The sequence below is a fragment of the Orbicella faveolata genome, unplaced genomic scaffold (genome assembly GCF_042242905.1).
Source record: "Orbicella faveolata isolate gen_17 unplaced genomic scaffold, um_ofav_v1 contig_27, whole genome shotgun sequence".
Taxonomy (NCBI): domain Eukaryota; kingdom Metazoa; phylum Cnidaria; class Anthozoa; order Scleractinia; family Merulinidae; genus Orbicella; species Orbicella faveolata.
Window position 1 is genome coordinate 2018352 of NW_028301555.1, and position 22308 is coordinate 2040659.

The 22308-nt window shown below is 38.2% G+C and overlaps 4 protein-coding genes and 1 pseudogene across 8 annotated transcripts in view; 3 read left to right on the plus strand and 2 right to left on the minus strand.

Annotated features, from left to right (window-relative positions):
* LOC149107104 (uncharacterized) overlaps window positions 1-22308 on the plus strand; it is a 160420-nt gene that overhangs the window by 2534 nt on the left and 135578 nt on the right. The window contains exons 2-6 of one of the 4 annotated variants that reach the window (XM_089297191.1): window positions 668-752; window positions 4291-4563; window positions 5651-5725; window positions 7221-7305; window positions 11000-11088. In XM_089297191.1, the coding sequence (XP_089153317.1) occupies window positions 4406-4563; window positions 5651-5725; window positions 7221-7257 (270 nt within the window). In that variant the 5' untranslated portion in view covers window positions 668-752; window positions 4291-4405 and the 3' untranslated portion in view covers window positions 7258-7305; window positions 11000-11088. Of the gene's footprint in view, window positions 1-667; window positions 753-4290; window positions 4564-5650; window positions 5726-7149; window positions 7193-7220; window positions 7306-7944; window positions 10159-10999; window positions 11089-22308 lie in introns of those variants that run through there. The other 3 variants (XM_089297192.1, XR_016209547.1, XM_089297193.1) reach the window with 3 other exon arrangements.
* LOC110051350 (uncharacterized) overlaps window positions 1680-22308 on the plus strand; it is a 434502-nt gene continuing 413873 nt past the window's right edge. The window contains exon 1 of the transcript XR_016209545.1: window positions 1680-3336. The gene's annotated coding sequence lies outside the window, so the exon portion shown is untranslated. The remainder of the gene's footprint in view (window positions 3337-22308) is intronic.
* Window positions 14365-17683, plus strand: LOC149107105 (bifunctional 3'-5' exonuclease/ATP-dependent helicase WRN-like; annotated as a pseudogene). The gene is made up of 2 exons (XR_016209458.1): window positions 14365-15024; window positions 15419-17683. The product of XR_016209458.1 is annotated as a bifunctional 3'-5' exonuclease/ATP-dependent helicase WRN-like (transcript).
* Window positions 16653-18697, minus strand: LOC149107106 (uncharacterized). Its single transcript, XM_089296890.1, has one exon. The coding sequence runs from the start codon at window positions 18695-18697 to the stop codon at window positions 17897-17899; it is 801 nt and encodes a 266-aa protein (XP_089153016.1). The 3' UTR covers window positions 16653-17896.
* LOC149107107 (uncharacterized) lies at window positions 18617-21647 on the minus strand. Its single transcript, XM_089296889.1, has 2 exons — window positions 20352-21647; window positions 18617-19727 (listed from the first exon to the last, which is right to left on the minus strand). Exons 1-2 carry the CDS (start codon window positions 21573-21575, stop codon window positions 18684-18686), a joined length of 2268 nt encoding a protein of 755 aa, XP_089153015.1. The 5' UTR covers window positions 21576-21647; the 3' UTR covers window positions 18617-18683.

The window sequence follows — 22308 nt, forward strand, 5'->3', positions numbered from 1 at the left end:
GAAACTTGGTACTTTTGAGGAATTTGCAAAAGCTGTGCTGCAAACTTGCCATCCATGCCAAGAGATGTTTGTCATCATGTGATCATTTTTTTAATCACGTGAATGAAACCAATGGTGGGTGATGAACAAGAGCCTGAAAAAAAAAAGCTATTTCAACAGATGTTTGGGATCACAGGAGTCATTTAGGTGACAAATCCTTTCAGACCTTAATGTGTGAAGTTGAATCTATTATCAACTTGAAACTGCTCGCAACAATCTCAAGCGATGTTAAATAATTATCCTTTCTGGCTATCGCAGATTATTAAGATTAGTTTATAGTGGTTCAGTTGTTCAGCATATTGCTTTAAGTAGACACAGGTTCTTAGCAGTCAAATTCTGGTTGCATGACAGCTGTTATATAATTATAAATGTACATGTACATGTAAGCCCTATTTATTTTCCCAGCATACACGTCCTGCATTCTGTGGACAAGATTATTGGTAAAATAAATCAATAGGGGGACCCTTCTGGGTAGATGTTGCTATCATTCTGCATGCTATAGGCACAGTTTGCCCTGTCCTGTTGTTCTACCATTCATGTTAAGGCAGCAGTCTCTTGTTTGTTATTTGCAGTTTTTCCATTGCTTACAAGGCTTTAATGCGTTAAGACCTTTCCTTTTTGTTACCAGAAAGAAAGCAGAGAAGCATCAATAAAGTCTATGTGCTGAGACGTATGGAAAATCAATTCACTTTGAGATTTAGATCCCACGTGAGGTGAGTTGATCATGATTTCTCTTTGTTTGATTAGAGTGGTTATTATTTTAATGATAAATATATAGTAACTTTTGTTACCTGTTCTAGGAATAGTTAACACGCAATGCAGGCAAAAATGAAACAAACAGGGAAGTGGTTGTTTCACTGTTGTTCAGCTTTGTTATGTACATGTATGTGACAAGATAACCTACATGCAGCTGTGCCTGGCATGTTTAAAACACGAAATGGCGAAATCACAAAATAGCAAAATGACAAAATGGCGAAATGGTACTAAAGATAAGAGCCAAAGTTATAAGATATCACCGTTCCAATAAAAGTTGCAATTGTTGTCCGATTTATTCTGTTTGGGGACGGACCATTTCATTTTTGAGTTTAGGGGGAGAGGGGTGGGGGTGTAGTCACTTTCTTGCGAGGAAGAATTTTTTCTCTGCATTGGTACTTGTAATCGTTTTGTTAACAAAGCTTGCCTCGTATCTACTTGATATAAACATCCGACGTCAGTCCGTTTCTGTGCAAAGTACATGTTTGCCAAATATCGTGTATAAACTTCATCATGAAGTGGGTTTGGTTTTGATAATCCACTTCATGTGATTGCTGGAGCTCAAAGCATAACGTCATAGCATGGTAAATACGAGATAAACAAATCGTTTTCTTCCGATGACAAAAGTGGACGCCGCCATTTTGATCAAGAATATCCTAGGTGTCTCAAACCGCACCCTGTTAACAGAGAGAGACTGGAATCCAAATTACCCAAGGGTCCGTGACGGCGAATTTGTGATTGTAGATGTTTCTTTTACTTGTCGGGATTAATCTACAGAATAGATTCGGCAACAGATGGAGATTTCAGTGGAACGGTAATATGTCTTTGACTCTTGTCTTTAGTTCCATTTTGCATTTCGTCATTTCGCCATTTCGTCCTTACGCTATTTCTTCATTTCACCATTTCGTGTGTTAATTACGCCCAGCTGTGCCTGGGGTACTGTTGTTGATGAATGCTCATTTGTGGGAGGAGGGACCCAAATCGATTTCCTTCCAATGTATGTATCAGTGCTTCCTTAACCATTTAGCTTCATGCTATTTGGTTTATAACTTGTTATTGTGGAAATTGAAGAGACACTGTGGTCTGATGGTTAGTGCACTGGACTGCACATCAAGCAGTCTTTGGTTTGTTCTTGGACAACACCTTTTACTCTCAGTGCCTCTCTCCTGTGACCCAGGTCTACAACTATGTGAATTCAATGCAGGGGGTAACCCTGGAACAGACTAGCCAGTGATCCATCTAGAAAAAGGTAGTAGTGAGCCCAGGGACTCACACAGCCAAAAACCTGTGAGTCCCACACTCATCATTGTATGAGTTGTACCTATGAATAACACATTCAATTAAATGAGCTTTGTATTTTATTAGTTACTTTTTTAACCTTGGACGGCCATCTTGTGTTCGAGGAGACCAGCATGCCAATTTAGAGTGGTGTTTGAAAGCTTCTTTACTCATTCCGTTCGATTTCCTAGCCTCCAAGCAGACTTTACAATACATATAATTTCCATTTTTCTCGTAGACCAGCCACAAATATGTTTTGAGCTTCGATCAGCTCAAAAAATCTTCGTTCCTTAGATCTCACAGATTTTGCTCGTGCTGATTCTTCATTGTCTTCATTCGCTTTTACATCATCCTTCTCTATTGCATTGGCTGCTTCTTGTTCTTGATGCTTACTTGCTTCGGGCCGTTTTGCAAATGAGAGCTGTGTTTGCCCCTCCAGGGGCTTAAGTTTTTTCTTCAGTCGCATATAATTGGAATAACAATATCCGCCTTACAAAAGCAAGCAGGAAGAGACAGAAAGCACATGTATGGAATTGAAAACCATACACTTCTGTAACATACCGCAGATCATGAAAATTGAGCCTGCAGTGACCAGAACATAATGGCATTCGCGTTACGATCACACGCTGCTTACGTTGATACGTATTTTGAAATTTTTCATAAATAGAGAAGAAAAGTCATCAAGTCATGATCGTAATAGAGAGAAGGTAATTTTTTTGTGTCCAATGGGATGCATCTGGGACTAATTTTGTGCGTCTTTTAGGAAAATTTTAGAGTCTGAGACACGGGACGAGCAGGTAGATGGATCACTGCTAGCATCCCATCATTTTATGACTAACATCTATAACTCTCAGCTGGTTCAAAATTTTGCAGCCTGTATTGTTTGGGGCTGCGCAAAATATCATACATGCATCTCTGTAGGTTTTAGATCACTTCATTGGCTAAATTTACACCGCTTTTAGTGTTACGTGCATAGGCGACATCTTTCGACATGCCATCTCTCGACAGCTATGTAACCGGGCCTACGTAAAAAATGTAAGCACAACAGACTTCTTTACAGTTGAACTCGACTTTTCGTCATGAATAAGGTCAAGAGTATCAAGAAGTCATTCTGTGAGAGATAAATCGACTTCTTTGAATGTTTGCACCTTTCGAATGTTAAAAGCAGTAGCGGCCCAATTCTACCAGAAGTCACTATTGAGAGCCGATCGACTACACTCAAATTGGGAAACATGCAAAGTGCACAATCTTCTTCAGGCATTTGAGGTCAGTAATTATCATTTATTTGTCATTTACTCCACTAATAACTGGAACAATTGCCAGTTTCACAGTTAAACAGTCTTTTAGCCAGTTACAAGCACGGCGAGAGATGGTATGTCGAAAGATGGTCGAGACATTTCACCTATGCATGTAACACCGAAAGCGGGTGTAATGTCAAGCAAAGACTTATGGTCATTGATGCAGTTATGATGCATACAAATGTAAATGTCTTAATAGACTTTATTTGTCAGATAAATTTGTACTTGGTCTACTAGTATACAGGACAGACAGACAGACGGGGGCAGCCTTAATATTCCATCTGAAAGAATTGCTGCTGGCCAGCATGCCTTTTATTACCATGGAGTAACAATATTGAAAGAATTCACTGTTCAGTTTTTTCAAAAAATTGTTGTTAGGTGGCCATACAACCCAGCCCTTCTGGAGTAGAATGTACAAAAATTCCTAAAGGCTGCAATGCTTGGGGTACCGATGTCAACACGTATTCTTTGGGGCAGGAGGGACGTAGTAATTTAACGTTAAGCACACTGGATTGCAGATCAAGAAGCCTGAGTTTGAGCCAGCGGTTAAGGTCTCTATGTTGTGTTCTTGGGCAAAACACTTTACTCTATCACTACCTCTCTCCACCTGTAGTTGTACAAATGGGTACTGGGTAAATTTAATACTGGGTACAAACCCTGCTACAGACAAGGCCTTTCCCAATTATGGTAGTAAAACTGGCATTTTATGCTCCTAGAAATTCCGTTTTGGGCCCTAAAAAAATGGTCAAATTATGCTCGATAATCAAAATGATGCTACTTTGGTTCCAGAAAATGCTTTGTTTTATTTCAAGCAAAACGTAGAAACTCAGGCATCATGTGTGTATCAGCAACTGAATAATGTGAAAAGTGTTAAATTGTTTGTTTATAAAACTTCTGATTAACAGTTAATTAATTTTCAAAGTCCTTAACGCTTGTTGTACTGTGACATGACGCTGGCCTGGAGGTAGTCAACAAGAGCACAATTCTGTTGCTTGCTGAAGGACGCCTTCAGTATTGAAAATACTCTTTCTGCCATCATGATAGCAGACGATGGTTGGACAAGGAGAACTTACTTCACTGCAGAAGCCCAACGAGGAAGTTGCTCCTCGTGCCCACACCACCATTCGACTTTCTTCTCTTCAGTCGGGATAACAACATCTTCGGCAGCACAGCCATCTTGTTTGTACATGTACAGGTGCGTGAACTGCTGAAAGTTAAGCGCTGATCAGTTACACTCAGTTCATACAGTTAGAGAAATCCGTCTGTCAAACACAAAAGCAAATCATCACAATGCTTTTGAATTCTAAAATTTAGCATTTTAAATCTTTTGAGTACTGAAATCTAGATCAAAGTTATGCAAAATGCTACATGTAAATAATGCTAGCGATTCTTTTTACAGAAAAAGTGTGAAAAAAAAATGCTTGTTTAATCAAATAATGCCAAAAAAATTGCCTACTCTATGTACTCACTTTCATATGGGATAATCTGGCATAAATAGACAATAACCTCCATTTGGTGTGGAAATATGCTCGATATTTGTCTGTGGACATTATCTGTTCTGAGAAGCGAACAGTTTTCCGAGAGCGTAGCTCGAGGAAAACTGTGAGCTTCGAAGAACAGATAATGTCCAAAGACAAATATCCAAGCTTATTTTTTGCACCAAATGGAGACGACTGTGTTTATTAGCCTTCAAATGCTTTTTGTAACATGCATGGGTTTTAATAATCGGGCAATATTTAACAAATAAAGAAGCCTAAGCCATGTATTACACTGTGATAAAACACGATGGGCACTTAAGAACACGAGGGAAATGTAGAAAACATGAGCCAAGGCGAGTGTTCTCAAATGTCCAGAGTGTTTTATCGCAGTGTGATACACAGCTTAGGCTTCTTCGTTTGCTTTACAATATAGAGGTAGGGTGGCAAAAAAACCCCAATAAAACACGCTTTTTTATGTTTTATACTCTGATAAAACATGGGTTTTCAACCAATCAGAGCGCACGAAGGGTCCTATCTATACAATAACACTCAGATATTCCCCAGTTTCACCTGGGAAATATTCAGTTACATGATGCGTTTAGACCAATCGTGCGCGAGCGCAAATATTTGATGGATTATAATTTGGGACAAGCTGTGGTGGTTTGAATCACTTGGCCTGATGCAGACTTTACATGTACCACCTTCATAGTCCAAACTCACCCATGTATTTTTAATTGTGTAGTTTTTAAAACTTACGAGATCAAAGCTGTCATAAAGGTTAAAACAGTTCCCATTTCTAACTAGATACAAACCAGAACGCTGTGTGCTGAGATTTATGTGGAGAAAGATTCATATTGAGGCAATAGATTCCATTATCAGGTGAGTCTTTGAGTTTCTTTGTGTTTGGTTGGAACGGTTGTCAGTTACTCAATGTTACTTGTGTTACTGTTTCACAGGTCAGCTATTACATTAAATACGAGGCTCAAAAGGCTCTTAAAAGTGTCAAATAGTTGCTTGTGAACTAAACGTTTCGGGCTTGGCCCTTCTTCTTCTTCCACCTTCTGAAGAAGGGCCAAGCCCGAAAACGTTTAGTTTACAACTAGCAACTATTTGACACTTTTTTAAGAGCCTTTGAGCCTCATATTTAAGTATGATTTAAGTGATTGCATAGCGTCATGCATCTTATGAGTTTTTGGCTCTTTCCTACTGACTCGGTTATTGCGTTGCATTGTGTTCTTGGACATGACATGTTTAACTCTCAGAGTGCTTCACTCCACCCAGATATACAAATGGCTACTGGGTGAATTTCATACTGGGGCTACTGTTGCAATAAACTACAGTTGTAGCATCCCATGTAAGCAGGGTGGGGGTGGGGGTGGGAGTAGAAAGATTCCTTATCAGTTGATGTTAAACTGGGATAAGGTGTGGTGGTTTGAATTTACTTGGCCTGTTGAAGACTTCACCTTACTTCCATTGTCAAACTCCTTTAAGGTGGCCGAACACAGTTTTCAAGAGCCTATGCCTAATTCACCATTACTTTTAAGCTATTTATGCTTTGGTGCCCGTTTTTTGCAAGAGTCAAGGTTAATCACAGAAAAGTGTATTCTCCCATTTTGGCTAAGGTGTGTGCTGTTGCCATGGCAACGGGGCTGGTTAAAAACAAGGCTTAAAAAATGGTTTTTGTTTATTTAAAAAAATCCAGTCGTTAGATTTTTTTCATCATTTGCCTACTACGAATTGACATTAAATCCCTTCTGTCAACACTGTTCTAACAAAATTTTGACATAGGCGATTTTCGTAATTCGCCATAAATCTTTTTCACTGCATGTTCTCTATTATTAAAAATTCCCTATGTCAAAATTCAGATTTTTTGCGATAGATCATTCACGTGGTTTCTGAACTATTTTTTTGCCAAATTTCTTGAAATTCTAACGACTGGATCGTCAGAAATCGGCAAGTTTCTGCAAAAGCAATCCGTCTCAATTTTTCGCGCAGCTGCGCATGCGCTGCATTTAACTGGGTTCTTTCGGTAACAAAGAAAAACCCGAGAATTGCTGGGTTCTTTGCGTCGTCACCTTTTCTAACATATCTTTGTAATAAAAGACTAAAGCCATCAATACTGCGCTGCGTTCAATAATAGAGAAAAATAGCACAGATAGTGCGGGTGTTGAGTAAATAAAATGATCGCTCTATTGACGGCATGTTTGTTTTTGCAATCCTTGTGCGCGCACGAAAACTGTATTCGGCCACCTTAAGTAGAGTTGAAACTTTAAAAATCTGATGACTTATTTTTGCTTGTTTAGTTTGTCAAACTTGAGTGATCAAGGAATTACATAAAGGTTACAACATTTTAACAAACTCAGCTTCTTACTAGATACAAAACAGAGGAGCAAGGAAAAGAGCTGTGCTGAGACTCAAGAGGAGAAAGAATCAAATTGATACACTGGATCCCATAGTAGGTCAGTTGCAATTTTATTTTTGTTTAGTATCATGTACTAGGAATCAGGGTCCGAAATTAACTTTTTTAGGCAGGCGCCAACTGACGACTGAAATTTTTTTTTCAGTCGCCATATGGAAAAATGTGGTCGCCAAAGTGTCAATAAAATTTTGGAGTTATTTTTTTGTAAAAAAAATATCTCTTAGTCGGCGCGTCGGGTATGTTATGCACGGGTCAATGGGTGAGCGAGTAAGTGAGTGAGTGAGTGAGTGAGTGAGTGAGTGAGTGAGTGAGATATGTATGTATGTCACACCAATCAGATTGGATCTACTATGAACAGCCAATCAAATTTCTTGTTGTAAAGGTAAATGGTACGTGAGAAACACAAGGTATGTATAAACACAAGGACTTTGGTAATTAAAAAATAAAGAGTGACGTGTATGTTGCCGGTTTGTGATTTTTAGTCCGGTTTGGAGGGGAGTGTGACAGTTACATACGTACATTGGTTGTTTTAGAGTGCATAATTTTCAGTGTAATGGTGGCTAGTTATGAACGAGATGAGTCTTGAGTTTTGAAGCAGTTCATGGGTAGTAGGCAAATGGCACGAGATATTTTTATTTTTAATTACAAAGGGTAACTTGATACTTTTGTTTTTCACAAGGAGTTAATTCAATTAGAGGTCACGAATCGTCGGTTCTAGTTCTTAGGACATGTTTTAGAGGAGACGAGACTATTTAGATTTGAAGCAGTTCTAACGTTTACGATAGTAAGTGCAGGTAACGATTGTTTTGTTCTTATTGCATGCAAATATAACGAGAGAGTTTTATTTTTTAGTTACAATGGGTAATTTGACACTCTTGTTTTTCGCAAGGTAGTAAATTCAATTAGAGCTGACGAATCGTCACCATTTGTTCCCACGAGATGTTTGCTATTTTTAGTTACAAATGGTAACTGGACACTTTTGTTTTTCATATGGGAGTAAATTCAAGTAGAGCTTACAAGTTATCGGCTATTGTTCCCAGGATATTAAACAAAAAAGAAGCTTTCATTTCTAGAGTGTTTTTACGTCTCTGCAGTAGCAGTTTAATATTTTTATTTGATGGGCATTTTATGACATTCTTTTCAGTCCGATATTTTTAAAGGTAAAAAGTATGAGAACTGTTCAAATGTTCTTTGAAGACTCTGTGGCACCAAGTTAAAGTGCAATTTAATTAAATCAGAGAGGTTTTTTCTCTTTCTTTCAATTTTCGGTGAAGTAGTGTTGTTGCGTTGTGTTGTGTAAAAAGGGTAAACTTACGACTCGTATAAAATGCGAAAAGTTCTCTTAACTTGAGTATTTTTGAGCAAAAATTCCTCTTGGGGGCTGGAAGGGCTCCCAAGGGGGTACTCCCAGAAAAATTGGTTGGGGGTGTGCGGCCCGCTTCCCAAAACCCTTACCCTATTTATTACCAAAATCTGCGATATTCCTTACCCTATTTATGACCTGACCAAAATTCGAAACCCTATTTACGACCTGACCCTCAAATCAAAACCCTGTTTCAGACCTGCGTTATAATTAGCTTCCTAGTTCAAACCAATGTTAAATTACCGTAAACATATAAATTTGTGAAGGGCTTTTGTTGATTTTCTTTTCGATAATGATGAAAAAGTGGCTTCTTCTTAAAGCATACCCATATCAAGGCTAGAGTGCAAAAACCGTACCCTATTTATGACCAAAATGACCAAAATCAGCTAAAATCGATACCCTATTTATGACCAAAACGGCTGAAAAACCATACCCTTCGGGGCCGCACAGACCTATATAGCCCATATAAGAAAGTCCCCCCCCCCCCGGGGGGAATGGCTACGTGATCGGTGAGTGAGGGAGTTATGCATGTGCGCGTGTCAGACCAATCACAGTGTGGGTTGTATCAAAGAACGAATAAAATTGCCTGTTAGAAAATAAGATGGTATCTACATTAATCTGGAGACGTGTCAGATTACTGTAGTTTGTTCAGTCAAACATTTTAGGGCTTACTATTTAGTTATCTTACCATTACCGATGTAACATCGTATGTACATCATAAACTCCCAGTTTCTCTCTTGCCGTACATCGCAACCAAAAAAACTTGTCAAATCAACCAAATCATTACTGTAAACAGTTCCATGAATGCTCCTATCTCCGAGACTTATAGTTGACAAAAGAATAACTCTTGCACGCCTTGCGTGCCTATGTTTCCTTCGCAACGAAACACAAACCAAACTTTTTGCTGGCCAGACGGAAAATTCTGGTCGCCAATTTTTCTTTTAAGAATCAGAACGAAGAGAACGCGTTTGGGGCCGCAATGATGGCGATTTTTCCGCTAATGATAAGATTAAATACAAAACACGCTGATTATTTATACACCTACCACTGAAAAACCACGACGAACGAATCGAATGCCGGCCATATACGCAGTTTCGTGCGACTGTCGAATGTTTTAAGTCAACTTTATACCTTCTCTTGTCTCTACCTTTAGGAGAAGAAATGTACCCGACTGAAAACTGTCGTTTGGTTCTTTGCTCTATGAGCAAAACGATCTTTTCTTTCGCGTTCTGTCAAGACGATCGACGGATCGCCATGTTAAATATCGAAATCTTCCACTAATTTCTTCGCAGATGTTCCGTCTCCACTTTGTAATAAATTACGGAAAGAGTTCAGGACATCTTTGGACACCACATCGCCTGAATAAATATTCATGGCGAAAGAACGCACGTGTCCTTCTACGCCCGCAATACGTATGTTATGGGAAACCGCTGAAAAAACATAGCGGCGAAGCTTCGCATTAATCGAAGCTGTGAAACTTTGTGGTAGATTTATAATAACAGGAAAATCGGTTTTACACTTCAAAAGCAGCGGAAAGGTAAAAAGTAAGTGACCAATTGGCGGGCGGCTTTGAATTTTATTTTAATCGATTTGGCTGAAAATCAAAGTTTGTGTAATTATCGTAGCTTGAAATAGTTAATCGCCCGCTGGCGACCAGTTGTGAAATTCTGGTGTGCAAAATTTCTAGTCGCATTGGCGACCAGGAAAGCGCAATTTCGGACCCTGCAGAATAATTGTGCACAATGCAGGTAGAAAATTAAAATGAGTAGAGATGTTATTCAGTGTTTCACTACTTTTTAGCTATTTCAAGAAACTGTTATGTGGCAGTATACCTTAGCCCCCTTGGGTATGGTATAGAAAAATTCTTCAAGATTATTATGCCTGGGGTACTGTTGTTGAGGAGTATTGTTTTGTGGTAAGAAGGATGCGGAGGTCAAATGGTTGGTTTACTGCACTGCACATCAAGCTGTCTGGGTTTTGAGGCAATGGCAAGTGCCTCTGCATTGTGTTCTTGGGAAAGACACTTTACTTTCACACTACCTCTCCCCTTGTAGGTGTACAAAATAATGGATACTGGGTGTATTTGATACTGGGTGCTAACTCTACAACAGACTTGCATCCCATCCAGGGGGGAGTAGAAATACTCATTATCGCTTGATGTGATAGAGACCTGGATTAATAAAGCTGTGGTGGTTAACATCACTTGGCCTGATGTAGACTTAACCTTAGCTGATTTTATTTGTTGAACCTTGCCCCCTGTAGGGTTGAAATGTTTGTAAAAAATACTGATGGTTTATTTTAATTGTGTAGATTTTGAAATTAAGAGATTAAGGATGTCACAAAGGTTAAAATATTTCCTGTTTCTTACTAGATACAAAACAGAGGAGAAACAATGAAAGCTATGAGGAGAAAAATTAAATCAATATTGGACCCTCTATTAGGTGAGTCACGATTTTCTTTTGAAAGGAAGGGTGTAAGATACTACTGTACAATATTCAGGACATTGTTTTTCCTTTATTTTAGCTTGCATTTATGTATGTCTTTCTTCTTTTATGATAATAATATCGTCTTTAATTTAAATATTAATTTAAATTAACTTAGCATGCAGCCAACGCCAACTTATATCTACATGACAGTGACCAACTCGAAAGCTCATTGGCTACTTTGGTCACTGTGCACAATTAAATATTGTTCGTTCTAGTTAATTTCTATCTGTATTTATTTTTTACCATATCATTGTAAACTATCTTTCGTGAAGTTGCTTTTTTCTGTGAATAGTGTGCGATAATAAAGAAAACTGGAAAAAAAAAAACTGTTTTTAATCACTTGATGGTCCATGCACTAGGAATACATGTAATTGAAAAATCAAAGAATTTAAACGAATTGAGATGTTTTTTTTTTCACTGGTCAAATATTTCAAGAAGCTTTTGTTACTTGGCTAACTGGATAACCTAGCCCTTCAGGGTTACATGTAGGTCATGCAAACATTCCTTAAGAATATAATGCCTGCGGTAATGTTGTTGATGAATGTTCAATTTGTGAGCCCAGGGTCCTAATCAGATCAAAAACCAATTGCTTTATGGTTCATGAGTAATCAGCTTAAAATATCTCTTAACAGTTTCAAATACAATCATGAAGAAACAGTAAAGAGGATTTAGAGAGTGAGCTAAAAAAAGGAATTGTCTACATATAGATAACTCAAAACCCGTAAGGAGAATTTGTTTCTTGACTAAGCACTCTGAATAAGGACTAAGCAATGACAAGAAAGGTTATGAACCGGACGATATTGTCTTGATTTATCACCAAATTCTCAGAACAAACCCTGAAAGAAATTTACATCAAAGAACACCAGACAGCCCAGAAATTTGACGTGAAGTTCTTGTTGAAAAAGATCATTTACTTTATCATTTCAAGAGTGCCAAAGTGAAAAATATGTACCTAATTTTATTTTTCTATAGAGAGTACATGAAAATACTGCATAGATTCGATTTGAGGGGACAAACATAGGGATCTTATACGTAGATTTTATTGCTTGAATCACCTTGTAGAGCATAATAACAGTACCACATGAGAGAACTGCATGTGTCCTGAAGGCGTACGTGAAATAACTTTCTTGGTTGCAAACTTCAGCCTCGTCATATGCTAAAACTGTAATAGTAGGAGAGAAATGTTTGATAACTGCGTTCAAATTACGAAGTTATTTAATATATTATTAATATATTTTTTTTTTGCCATGACATTTTCGGATTTCCACCGTTATGTCAATTTCCCTCTGGGATTTCAGAGACCACTGGGAATGTCAGTCTTGAAATAGCTGTCAAAGTGAAAGTCGTTTCCTGTCCTACGTTTACTTTCATAAAAGCCGCCTTGTCAAAACTTGCTGTAGCTGTCGTGTTGTCAGATCAAAGGTGAACAAGAGAAAACCATAATTACCCGTAAATAACTGGCAAATCTATGACTAATGCACTACTTGTCTTGCACGTAACTCTAAGAAAACGGTTTTCGCTTGTTTACTAAGTATTGTATTTGAACAACAGTTTGATTGTCTTGATTCAATTTTTGTGTGTATTTGGTCATAAGCGTCCGACAAATTACATAACCTTTATTTTAACGCTGTAAAAGTGTGAAGCTCCCTGAGAGCTTTTTTATTTTCAAACATTTCTTAAGTTATATAAAGATTGGCGACTATCAACCACGCATAAATTCATTTTCGCGAAGAAAATGCAAATGTTGCCTGTTTTGTCGCAAATATTTTTTGCCGTGAAAATTTTCGCATGTTATTTTTGCCGCTGAGCTTTTCGCCTGCAAATGTTGCAAATAGGAAGGTTAATTTTAGAGTGCTATATATAATTTATATCATTATGTAAACTCCGTGTATTTCGATGATGATGATATATCCACACGACAAACGCATTCCTGGTGAGAGAATTAACTTGTAAACTTTAGTCGACTATAGACTGTGTACACTGCAATGTATATTTTGTTCTTTGGGTTTCAGTTGATTGAACGTTTTATTTGTCTTTCTTTCAGGCTGTCATCTCAAGTGTACGTGAAGCGACATTAACTTGGAGAAAGAAGCAAAGGAAAGCAAAGAACTTCGTTTAGATGTTTCCTCAGTGGATCAGGTTTTATAAGTGTGGTAGATTTCAAGACAAAGTTTATCTCGATCGAGTTTCTTGCGACAAGATTGCTAGGGCGGAGCTCGTATAAGTGATCTCACAACACAAAACTCCAGAGTCAAAAGGAGACATTGGAATTACTGTCAAGTTGTCTAGTATCTACCAAATTGTCTCGTATCTTGCTAGTTTTCGAGGACGCCGTGAACTATATTTCAAGTTTGTAGCTTTAAATTTATGGTAGAATATTAGCGTGACCTGAATTTTCACCATGGAATTTTCACCCTGGAAGTCTCGTTATTAAACTCGTTGAAATTACTTGTCTAGTATCAATTTACTGAAAACTTTCTAGTTTTCGAGGACGCATTGAATTGATATAAAAGGTTGCGCTTTTAAAAGGGCCAAGAAAAATAATCGAAAAGAAACTAAGCCTTCTAGTAGAGTTGTCCTTAGAAAAGAAAGTCTGCAATTTTAAATGGTGTCTGGTTTGGAGTCCAACATAGACTGAGTCTTTTGGCGGAAAAATCTTGCACTATGTAGGATTTTCCCATCATAAGACCAAGTATATGGTTGATTTCTGGCTAGACTCTGTTCAAAAGCGCAGAATTTTTTTTCTTTTTGGCAATCCTACATAGTCAAAAAATAGTAAAAGAGAGCCTACATTTTGACTAGTTTCCAGGCCCTTTTAAAAGCGCATTTTTTAATTTTGTTTTATTGTTCAAATTGTTTGTAATGAATCTCAATTGTATTATTAAAAAGCCAATAAAAGACATATTGAAGACGAGTGCATAATTGACTTCTATTTGCTGTTTTATTTTTATTGTCTTAATATTTCTTAAGAACGCTAAAATAATGAACACAATAAAAACCACCTCTTGCTTTTTTCATTTAATTAAATTTTATTGTTTTGCAATAAGTAACTAATTAATTAACTTAAAATCAGTAAAATTAAATTAAGACGTGAGAAGGAAAATATTCGCGTTTAAAAATTAAGACTTTTGGCGGGAAAATATGAAAAATTTGCAGAGCGTTTCCCCTTACAACGTTCTTGAGAAAAAAATTTAAGAGGTTACCCTTCAGAACAACCTCGTTCCCAGGGTCTTTTCCCTAGCTTGGGGGTGGGGCGGGAAAAGGCCCTGGGATCGGCTGGTCACATGATCTCAGAACACCCAAATATCTTGGGTGTACTAAATTATCATATGTTAAACGGAACTTTCAAGATGGCGGTCTCGTCGAGTGAACCAAAGTTTTTGTCAGTGCTTCGTCGAGTCGGATTTTCCTTAAATAACGGTAATTTTCCACCTTTAAATTTAAAACCTCTTCAAATGAAGTGTTTTGAATATATGCTGAAAGGTCAGGATGTTATTGGAGTCCTACCTACTGGATTTGGCAAGTCAATGCTGTTTCACCTTCTACCTCATTTTATTCCTGTGAAGACCACCAAGAACATAGTTATTGTGGTATGTCCATTAAATTCCATCATTGAAGATCAGCTGAAAGTCTTAAAAGCTCGCAGGATAACCGCTGATGTCTTACAGCTTGCTGTAAACGAGAAGGAACCGGCCGAGAACTTGTTCGGAAATGAACAAGAACCAAGCGAGCACGTGGTCCCGAATTCAACGAAGTTTCCTCGAGATGTTGTTAATGGCAACACTTCAATTGTATTCGCCCATCCAGAGGCTCTATTAAGTAAGGAAGGTCGAGAGCTAATGGGAAGCAAAGTCTTCCAGGAGAATGTTGTTGCCTGCATTGTTGACGAAGCTCACTGTGTTGAATTATGGTAAGTGCGTAAAATATTCATTTCTTGTCTATTCATGTCATGTTTGTTACAGACTTAGCTTATTTCCGGGAAATCTAAATCACGGTTACAGCACCGAAAAGTATTTACATTGCGACTACAATTCGGAAAAAATATGCTCTATTCTCTATCTGTTTACAAACGATGACAATTTTACTCTATGAACTATATTGATAATTCATTAGTGAATTCTATGATGTTTACACTGCTTATTGGAACATCATACATTGTCTCCATGCCATGCTCTTACAACTGAACCATAATAACAAGATACTACTAAGTAAACATTCTTACTTTTAAACAAAAATTTTGTTAGTATGTCTCATTGCACTTATGTTTGAAGATTTGTAGCTCAGGGTTTCTTTTTCTTTTTCAGGGGTGAAGATTTTAGAAAAGACTTCAAAGACCTGTCAGTGTAGAAGGCATTCTTTCCCAATGTACCTACAATGGCTCTGACAGCAACAGCACCACCTCGTTTACTGAGAGACTTGAAACAAAGTCTGCGATTGAAAAATGACTGTAAAATTGTTGCACGAAACCCTAACCGAGTGAACATATACCTGGACAAGAAAGTGCATCTGAGTAATCATCATGGGAATGAAGGTTATGACAGAATCCTTAAACCCATAGCCAATGAACTGGCAATTCAAAGAGAAAACTACCCAATGACAATCATTTACCTAAAACTGAAATACTGCGGATATGCCTATGGCTTATTTGAAAGAATATTGAAAGCCAAACAGTGTGTTGGTGAAACATTAGAACCCACTGCAAGACTGTTTGCACAGTTCCATGCCCCCCAAACGAGTCGCATGAAGAAAGACATAATATCAGAAATAAAGAAAGAACAATCAAGGGTGAGGGTGCTATTTGCAACATCAGCACTTGGCATGGGTGTTGATGCTCCTTATGTGACCAACATCATTCACATAACACCACCAAGTAGCCTAGAAGCTTACATGCAAGAAATTGGTCGTGCCGGCCGTACGGGACTTTCATCATGTGCTACACTTTATTACAATAACTCTGATATTGGAAATAATAAAAAACATGTGGAAGAATCAATGAAGTCATATTGTAGATCAGAAGACACCTGTCAACGGAAACTCCTTCTGGATTACTTTGGATTCTCCAGTGTTCAACAAGAGAACTGTTGCTGCATATGCGATGACAAGTTCAAAACAACTGAAGAGGATCTACCCCAAGCTATTAGAAGCAAGGTCAGAGTTCTATCTAACGATAACCGTGTTATCCTTGAAAGGTTAATCAAGAGTGCAATTTCTGACCACGAGTCCAAAGTGACATCAGAGTGTTCAAGGCTATTTGACATTTCTGTAGATAAGAATCTGGCTGCAAAGGTTGTGGAGGGAGTGGAATTTATTGAGTCAGAAGCAGACTTGTTGAAATCATTTGGCATATGGGATGAAACCTGTTCTCAGATCTTTTCACTTATATCTGCACACACTGTTATGTGTACAACTGAAATGGACTCCGATGATGATTAGAGCATCAACTTAAAATGTTCTGTTTGCCTATATCTGAGCATACTCCTGTTAACATGTCAAACTAAAATGAACTCCGAAGATTAGAACATCAACATAACTTGTAAATTTTGTCAACTACTATAGATATATCTTGATTTATTCTCTTAAAACACACTATTGATATTTAGTTATTTCCGTGTTGTTGCCATGACACTGATCAGTTTGTCTACATTTGTTCTTTTTGCTTATATCTGAGCACAGTACTATGTGTAGAACTGAAATGGACTCTGATGATGATCAGAACATCATCATACATTGTAAATACTGTGAACTGCTGTAGATATATCTGGATTTACTGTCGTAAAACACACTATTGATATTTAATTATTTCCGTGTTGTTGCCATGGCACTGATCAGTTTGTCTACATTTGTTCTTTTCGCTTATATCTGAGCACAGTACTATGTGTAGAATTGAAATGGACTCTGATGATGATCAGAGCATCATCATAAATTGTAAATACTGTGAACTGCTGTAGATATATCTGGATTTACTGTCTTAAAACACACTATTGATATTTAATTATTTCCATGTTGTTGCCATGACACTGATCAGTTTGTCTACATTTGTTCTTTTCGCTTATATCTGAGCACAGTACTATGTGTAGAACTGAAATGGACTCTGATGATGATCAGAACATCATCATAAATTGTAAATACTGTGAACTGCTATAGATATATCTGGATTTACTGTCTTAAAATACACTATTGATATTTAATTATTTCTGTGTTGTTGCCATGACACTGATCAGCTTGTCTACATTTCACTTATCACACATATATCTGAGCACAATACTATGTGTAGAATTGAAATGAACTCTGAAGATGATCAGAACATCATAAATTGTAAATACTGTGACCTGTAGATATTTCTTGATTTACTCTTAAAATACACTATTGATATTTAATTATTTCTGTTGTTACCATGACACTGATCAGTTTGTCTACATTTGTTCTTATCATGCATATATGATTATCTCAGCACAATACTAGATGTAAAACTGAAATGAACTCTGATGATGATCAGAACATCACCATAAATTGTAAATACTGTGAACTTTGATTTACTCTATTAAAATACACTATTGATATTTAATTAATTATGTTGTTACCGTGACATTGATCTTTTTTCTTTTAACATTAATTTTGTTCTTTTCACTCATATCTGAGCACAGTACTATATGTAGAACTGATGATCTCTGATGATGATTAGAACATCATCATAAATTGTAAATACTGTGAACATTGATTTACTCTCCTAAAGAATGCTATTGATTAACTAGGCCCTCAGTGATCTTCATCTAGGTGTATGTCTAAGTTGATAACTCTTCCAAGTGTTTGGCTAGCCACTGATGATAGTCCACAATGTTTAAATACCTTAGAGGAGACCTTTTAATGTCAGGGAAGCTGTCATGAAATCTTGCTGGCATATGATTGAAAGGATTCAATTGCAATAGGTCAGACACCATTTCTTTCTCATCTTTAAGTGAGTCACGTGTTGTATGTTGCACAGATGTCTTGTGGATCCCTACAGAAGAGTGAAATTCTTCTACAATCTGATGGATGCCAGTGGTTGCTTTGCAGACCTTGCTTATAGAGTTCAGGGTTTTGTTTGGTCCCTGCCTCTGGACAATGCTTTTACTGCAACGGTTGGAAATTTCTTGGGCCAGGTCGTCTTCAATATTCCTTCCAGCACCACCCCTCCAATTTACAAAAAATCCCCATTTGAACTGTTCAGCCAGGCGTGGAGTTAATAGGCACTCAATTTGGGCTATACTCACAAACATTTCAATGGCATATTTGCTGTAAGCCCCCACTGACTTGAAAACTGACAGCAAGAGTTTTTGGTTGATGAGATTTCTGCTGCCATCTCCCTCTGCTGCAGTGTCCTTCATTTGCATGACAAGAATAGCCAAGAAAATAAAACAAAGGGCATAATTCTTGACATAGTCATCATCATTGCAGCAGTCATTGACATCTACTTTCTGTAAAAGGAACTTGTCAACGAACTTGCCAAAAGCATCATCAAAGTATTTCTTCTTGTTTTCTAAGGTCTCACGTGCAATGTTTTCTGGGAATTTATGTAATGAGGGCCTCTCCTCAAGGTCTGACATCCCAAAATTCAAAAAAGTTCAGGGCAGCAGTTACTATGTAGGCGTTCCCCACACTGAGGAACAACTCTTCGCTTCCTTCATAGGAGTCAAGAACTTTGGAAGGGGTAGCATTCCTCCTATTGTATTTCTCCCTGAAGTACTTTAAGGTGCCAACTTGATTGACAGACTCTGCTTTGTGAAGAAATGAGTATGAATACTGTAAAAGGGATGCTTTGGTATGCCACATCACTGGTTTAAAGGGCGAGCAATGTTCAAAACGATCAGCTGCTGTGTGCGAACCAGACAGCAAATCTTTGGCACCTGCAAATCTCACACGAGTTAGCTGATCACCTGCAAATGCAATCTTCATATCTCTCATTGGGTCATCATGGGTGTCTTGTTGGTGTGCATTTGTCTGTCCAGGTGCTGCAGGTCCTTCAGGAATTGGTGGATTATCTGTGTGTGGCATCTCATCTAGCAGCCCTGCTTGAACATAGATTTCAGCAATCCACTTTTCATAGGTCCTTAAAATGTTAACACAATCATCATACTTTGCTTCATTTGCATTGATGATTGGCAGGCTTACTATGATGGACTTCTCTGACATTTGTTGGCTGTACTCATGAGAAATGTGCTCAGGGATAACAGCTTTCAAGAACTTAAATTTGGGAAAGAACTCAAGAACAATTCGCCCAACAATGATTTTGGCACATTCTGCATACCTTTTCCATTCCGGTACATTTAAAGAAAAATTATGTCGAGGGAAATCTCTAATGTTGCCTTTGGGGCTGTCATTGGGCAAGTGATTGAAGTCGATTCTGTTTTCAATCAGGTTACTGGCAAACAAGTGCAGATCATCATTCTGGATTTCCTTTCTCATGTGACCCTTCAAAATTTTCAGGTCCCAGTTGTCACCAGTGCCTCGGAACACACTTCCTTTCTTTACTTGCTGCACCACTATATCCGAAAAGTGACCTCCTAAGAGCTTTAGCAGGGTATCCCTTCTCCCAGTCGACAGGCACACGCCAAGTTTATTCAGTCGTTCTTGAAGCTATTACAAGGGGAGCAGAAATAAAAGTGTCAAATTCAGCATACATGCAATACTGATCTCTTATTTTCAATTCATTGCAAAGATCACTTATTATTATATGGACATGAGTGTTCTACTGGAAATGTAATACACATAAAATCCATAGGAAACTAAATCCAGGACCCAAGTGGCATATTGGCCATATCCCCGCTAGTGAGGATATTTATGACTTTCATGGTTGTGCTTGCAAACAGTTAGTTGTCTATACATGAAAAGACAACTGATTACATGGTGTGTCAAAACAATATTTTTCTCACTCGCTGCACTCGTTTGTAGAATCTTGCTTTACCACCAAAAAATAAAATTCATATCTTCACGCCGCTGTGTAAATATCCTATACATTACATGCTTTTTAATGAATTCTTCAAATACAATCTCAATCACAGCCTAACTGATCACTCACTTTTGACACCAAACTACCAAACAATAACAAAAGTTCTGTCAAGCTTTGTATGAAAAGAGGATCAACCATAGATTGTATTCAATGTATGAATTGATGCCACTCACGCAGTGGGAGTAAGGGACATAATAAAGGAAAGCAATGAATTTTTTATACATCATCAACTTATAAATTATATTACTGACCTTTTTGGTACATCCACCTTCAATGATGAGAACTGTATTCACACGTTTCACCAGGTTGAGTTCATGCCACCTCTCGTTCATAAGGATCGAGTACAAAAAACTGTACTTTACTTGAAGTTCAAGCTTTGTTTCTGCGACGGAGTTCTCCTTGCCAGACACTGCGTTCATGAGCTCAACAAAGAAAGGGAGGTTCGTCTTCAATTCAAGCCAAACTTTGCTGAAATCAAAGTCTTTCATGCTGTCATAATCATTTCCATATAAAATGGAACCTTGAGAACGCTTGCACAGCTCTGTACACGATGTTTTCAACTCCTCACTAACGGTTCTCTTCAACTCTCTGACAACACTTGGACAGTGATCTTTCAAGATAGCCGCCAATACAATTGCATCCTTGTGGCTGACAGCTTGTACAATCATTTTCTGCTGTCTTTCAGTCAATAACGACTGCCCTTCAAATAATGATGTACAGTCATTGTCTCCTGTTGATTTAGGCCTTAGAACAGTTGCAGCTTGCTGGGTTGGAAATGAAGGCTGCTCTACCGAACTTAATGTCGTTCGCCTCGACAGCTGATCCAAGGAAGTGATTGTGCAATCATGTCCTTTTGATTTAGACATTAGCACCGCGGTCACGCCGGTAGCATCTTGCGGTGTTGAGAAAGACGACTGTTCTGCAGACGTCGAAGTATTTCTTCTCGGCTGATCCGTAGAAGAGGCTGAGTAGTTCTCTCCGGTTGATTTAGGCATTAAAATTGTCGCAGCTTGTGGAGTTGAGAAGGGGAGCTGCTTTCTTGTTGGTGTGATTGGCTTCGACGGCTCATCCACGTGCACAGAGCTTTCGGATGGCATATTCGATGATAAACGCTTCGACGGCTGAAGCGAAGAAGGTGAGAGCTGAACGCATCGCTTTACAGCATATTCTGAGCTTTGGTCCAACGGTGTATTCTCTATGGATTGGGCTCTCTGAATAAACTGTTCCATCTTGTTCACGAATGAAACACAACCCCTACATAAAACCTTTGACCTCATATCGTCTTCCGAAATTTTTATGCCACACGTTTTATGGACTTTAGCGCACAGATCTTTTGATGAACCAGCTTTGCTGAATATTCGAAGCATATAGCGACTCTCGTGAGAATCACCACAGAGTCTGCAAACTGGATTGCGAGGAGAAATCTTCGTCGGAGTGGACATACTTTCCGCCATTTTTATTTCGGCATAATGCATAAATTATCTTTATTTGGCCAAATTTTGCATTAATTATTTAAAACAATCAACCAATCAATATGAAGGATTCACCGGCCGATTCCAGGGTCTTTTCCCGCCCCACCCCCAAGCAGGCGCACTTCAACACCATGTGCTTTTCATTTGTCGCAAAAATGGCGGCAGATATACCAATCAGTTGAAGGAATTACGTGAGTTTCTACGTGCGGGGTATTAGATTCAGCCAAAAGGTTAATCCAAACTTTGAATCGTTCATCAGTTGTTGATGTAGGGAAAGTGGATTTCAACAAACTGTCGGGAGCGAAAAGGGGTCGAGGAAAGCAAGTCGAAAATAAAGAACGGCATTTTGAAGTAGTAGCAAAGGGAAAATACGCAAGGACCCGTGTTTGTCTCACAATGAAAACCACGGACTTAAAACGTTTTACGCTTCGCTTCATTTAAAATGACTATGGAGACAACCATCACCTTCGAACCAGAGACGTATCACCTGAGAACAACGGTAGCTCTATAACTAAGTGTTACTTGTGTTGTTTCTAATTGTTTTCGCCCTTCAATTGTGACTTTTCTTGCATGAAAAGTAACTTATAAAATCGTGTTCTTGTGTAAGTTATACATATATAAAATAAGTTGGCGACCAAAATTTACGATCTGGCGACCAAAATTTTTCCGTTAGTCGCCAGCTGGCAACCTCGTTCCCAGGGTCTTTTCCCTGGCTTGGGGGTGGGGCGGGAAAAGA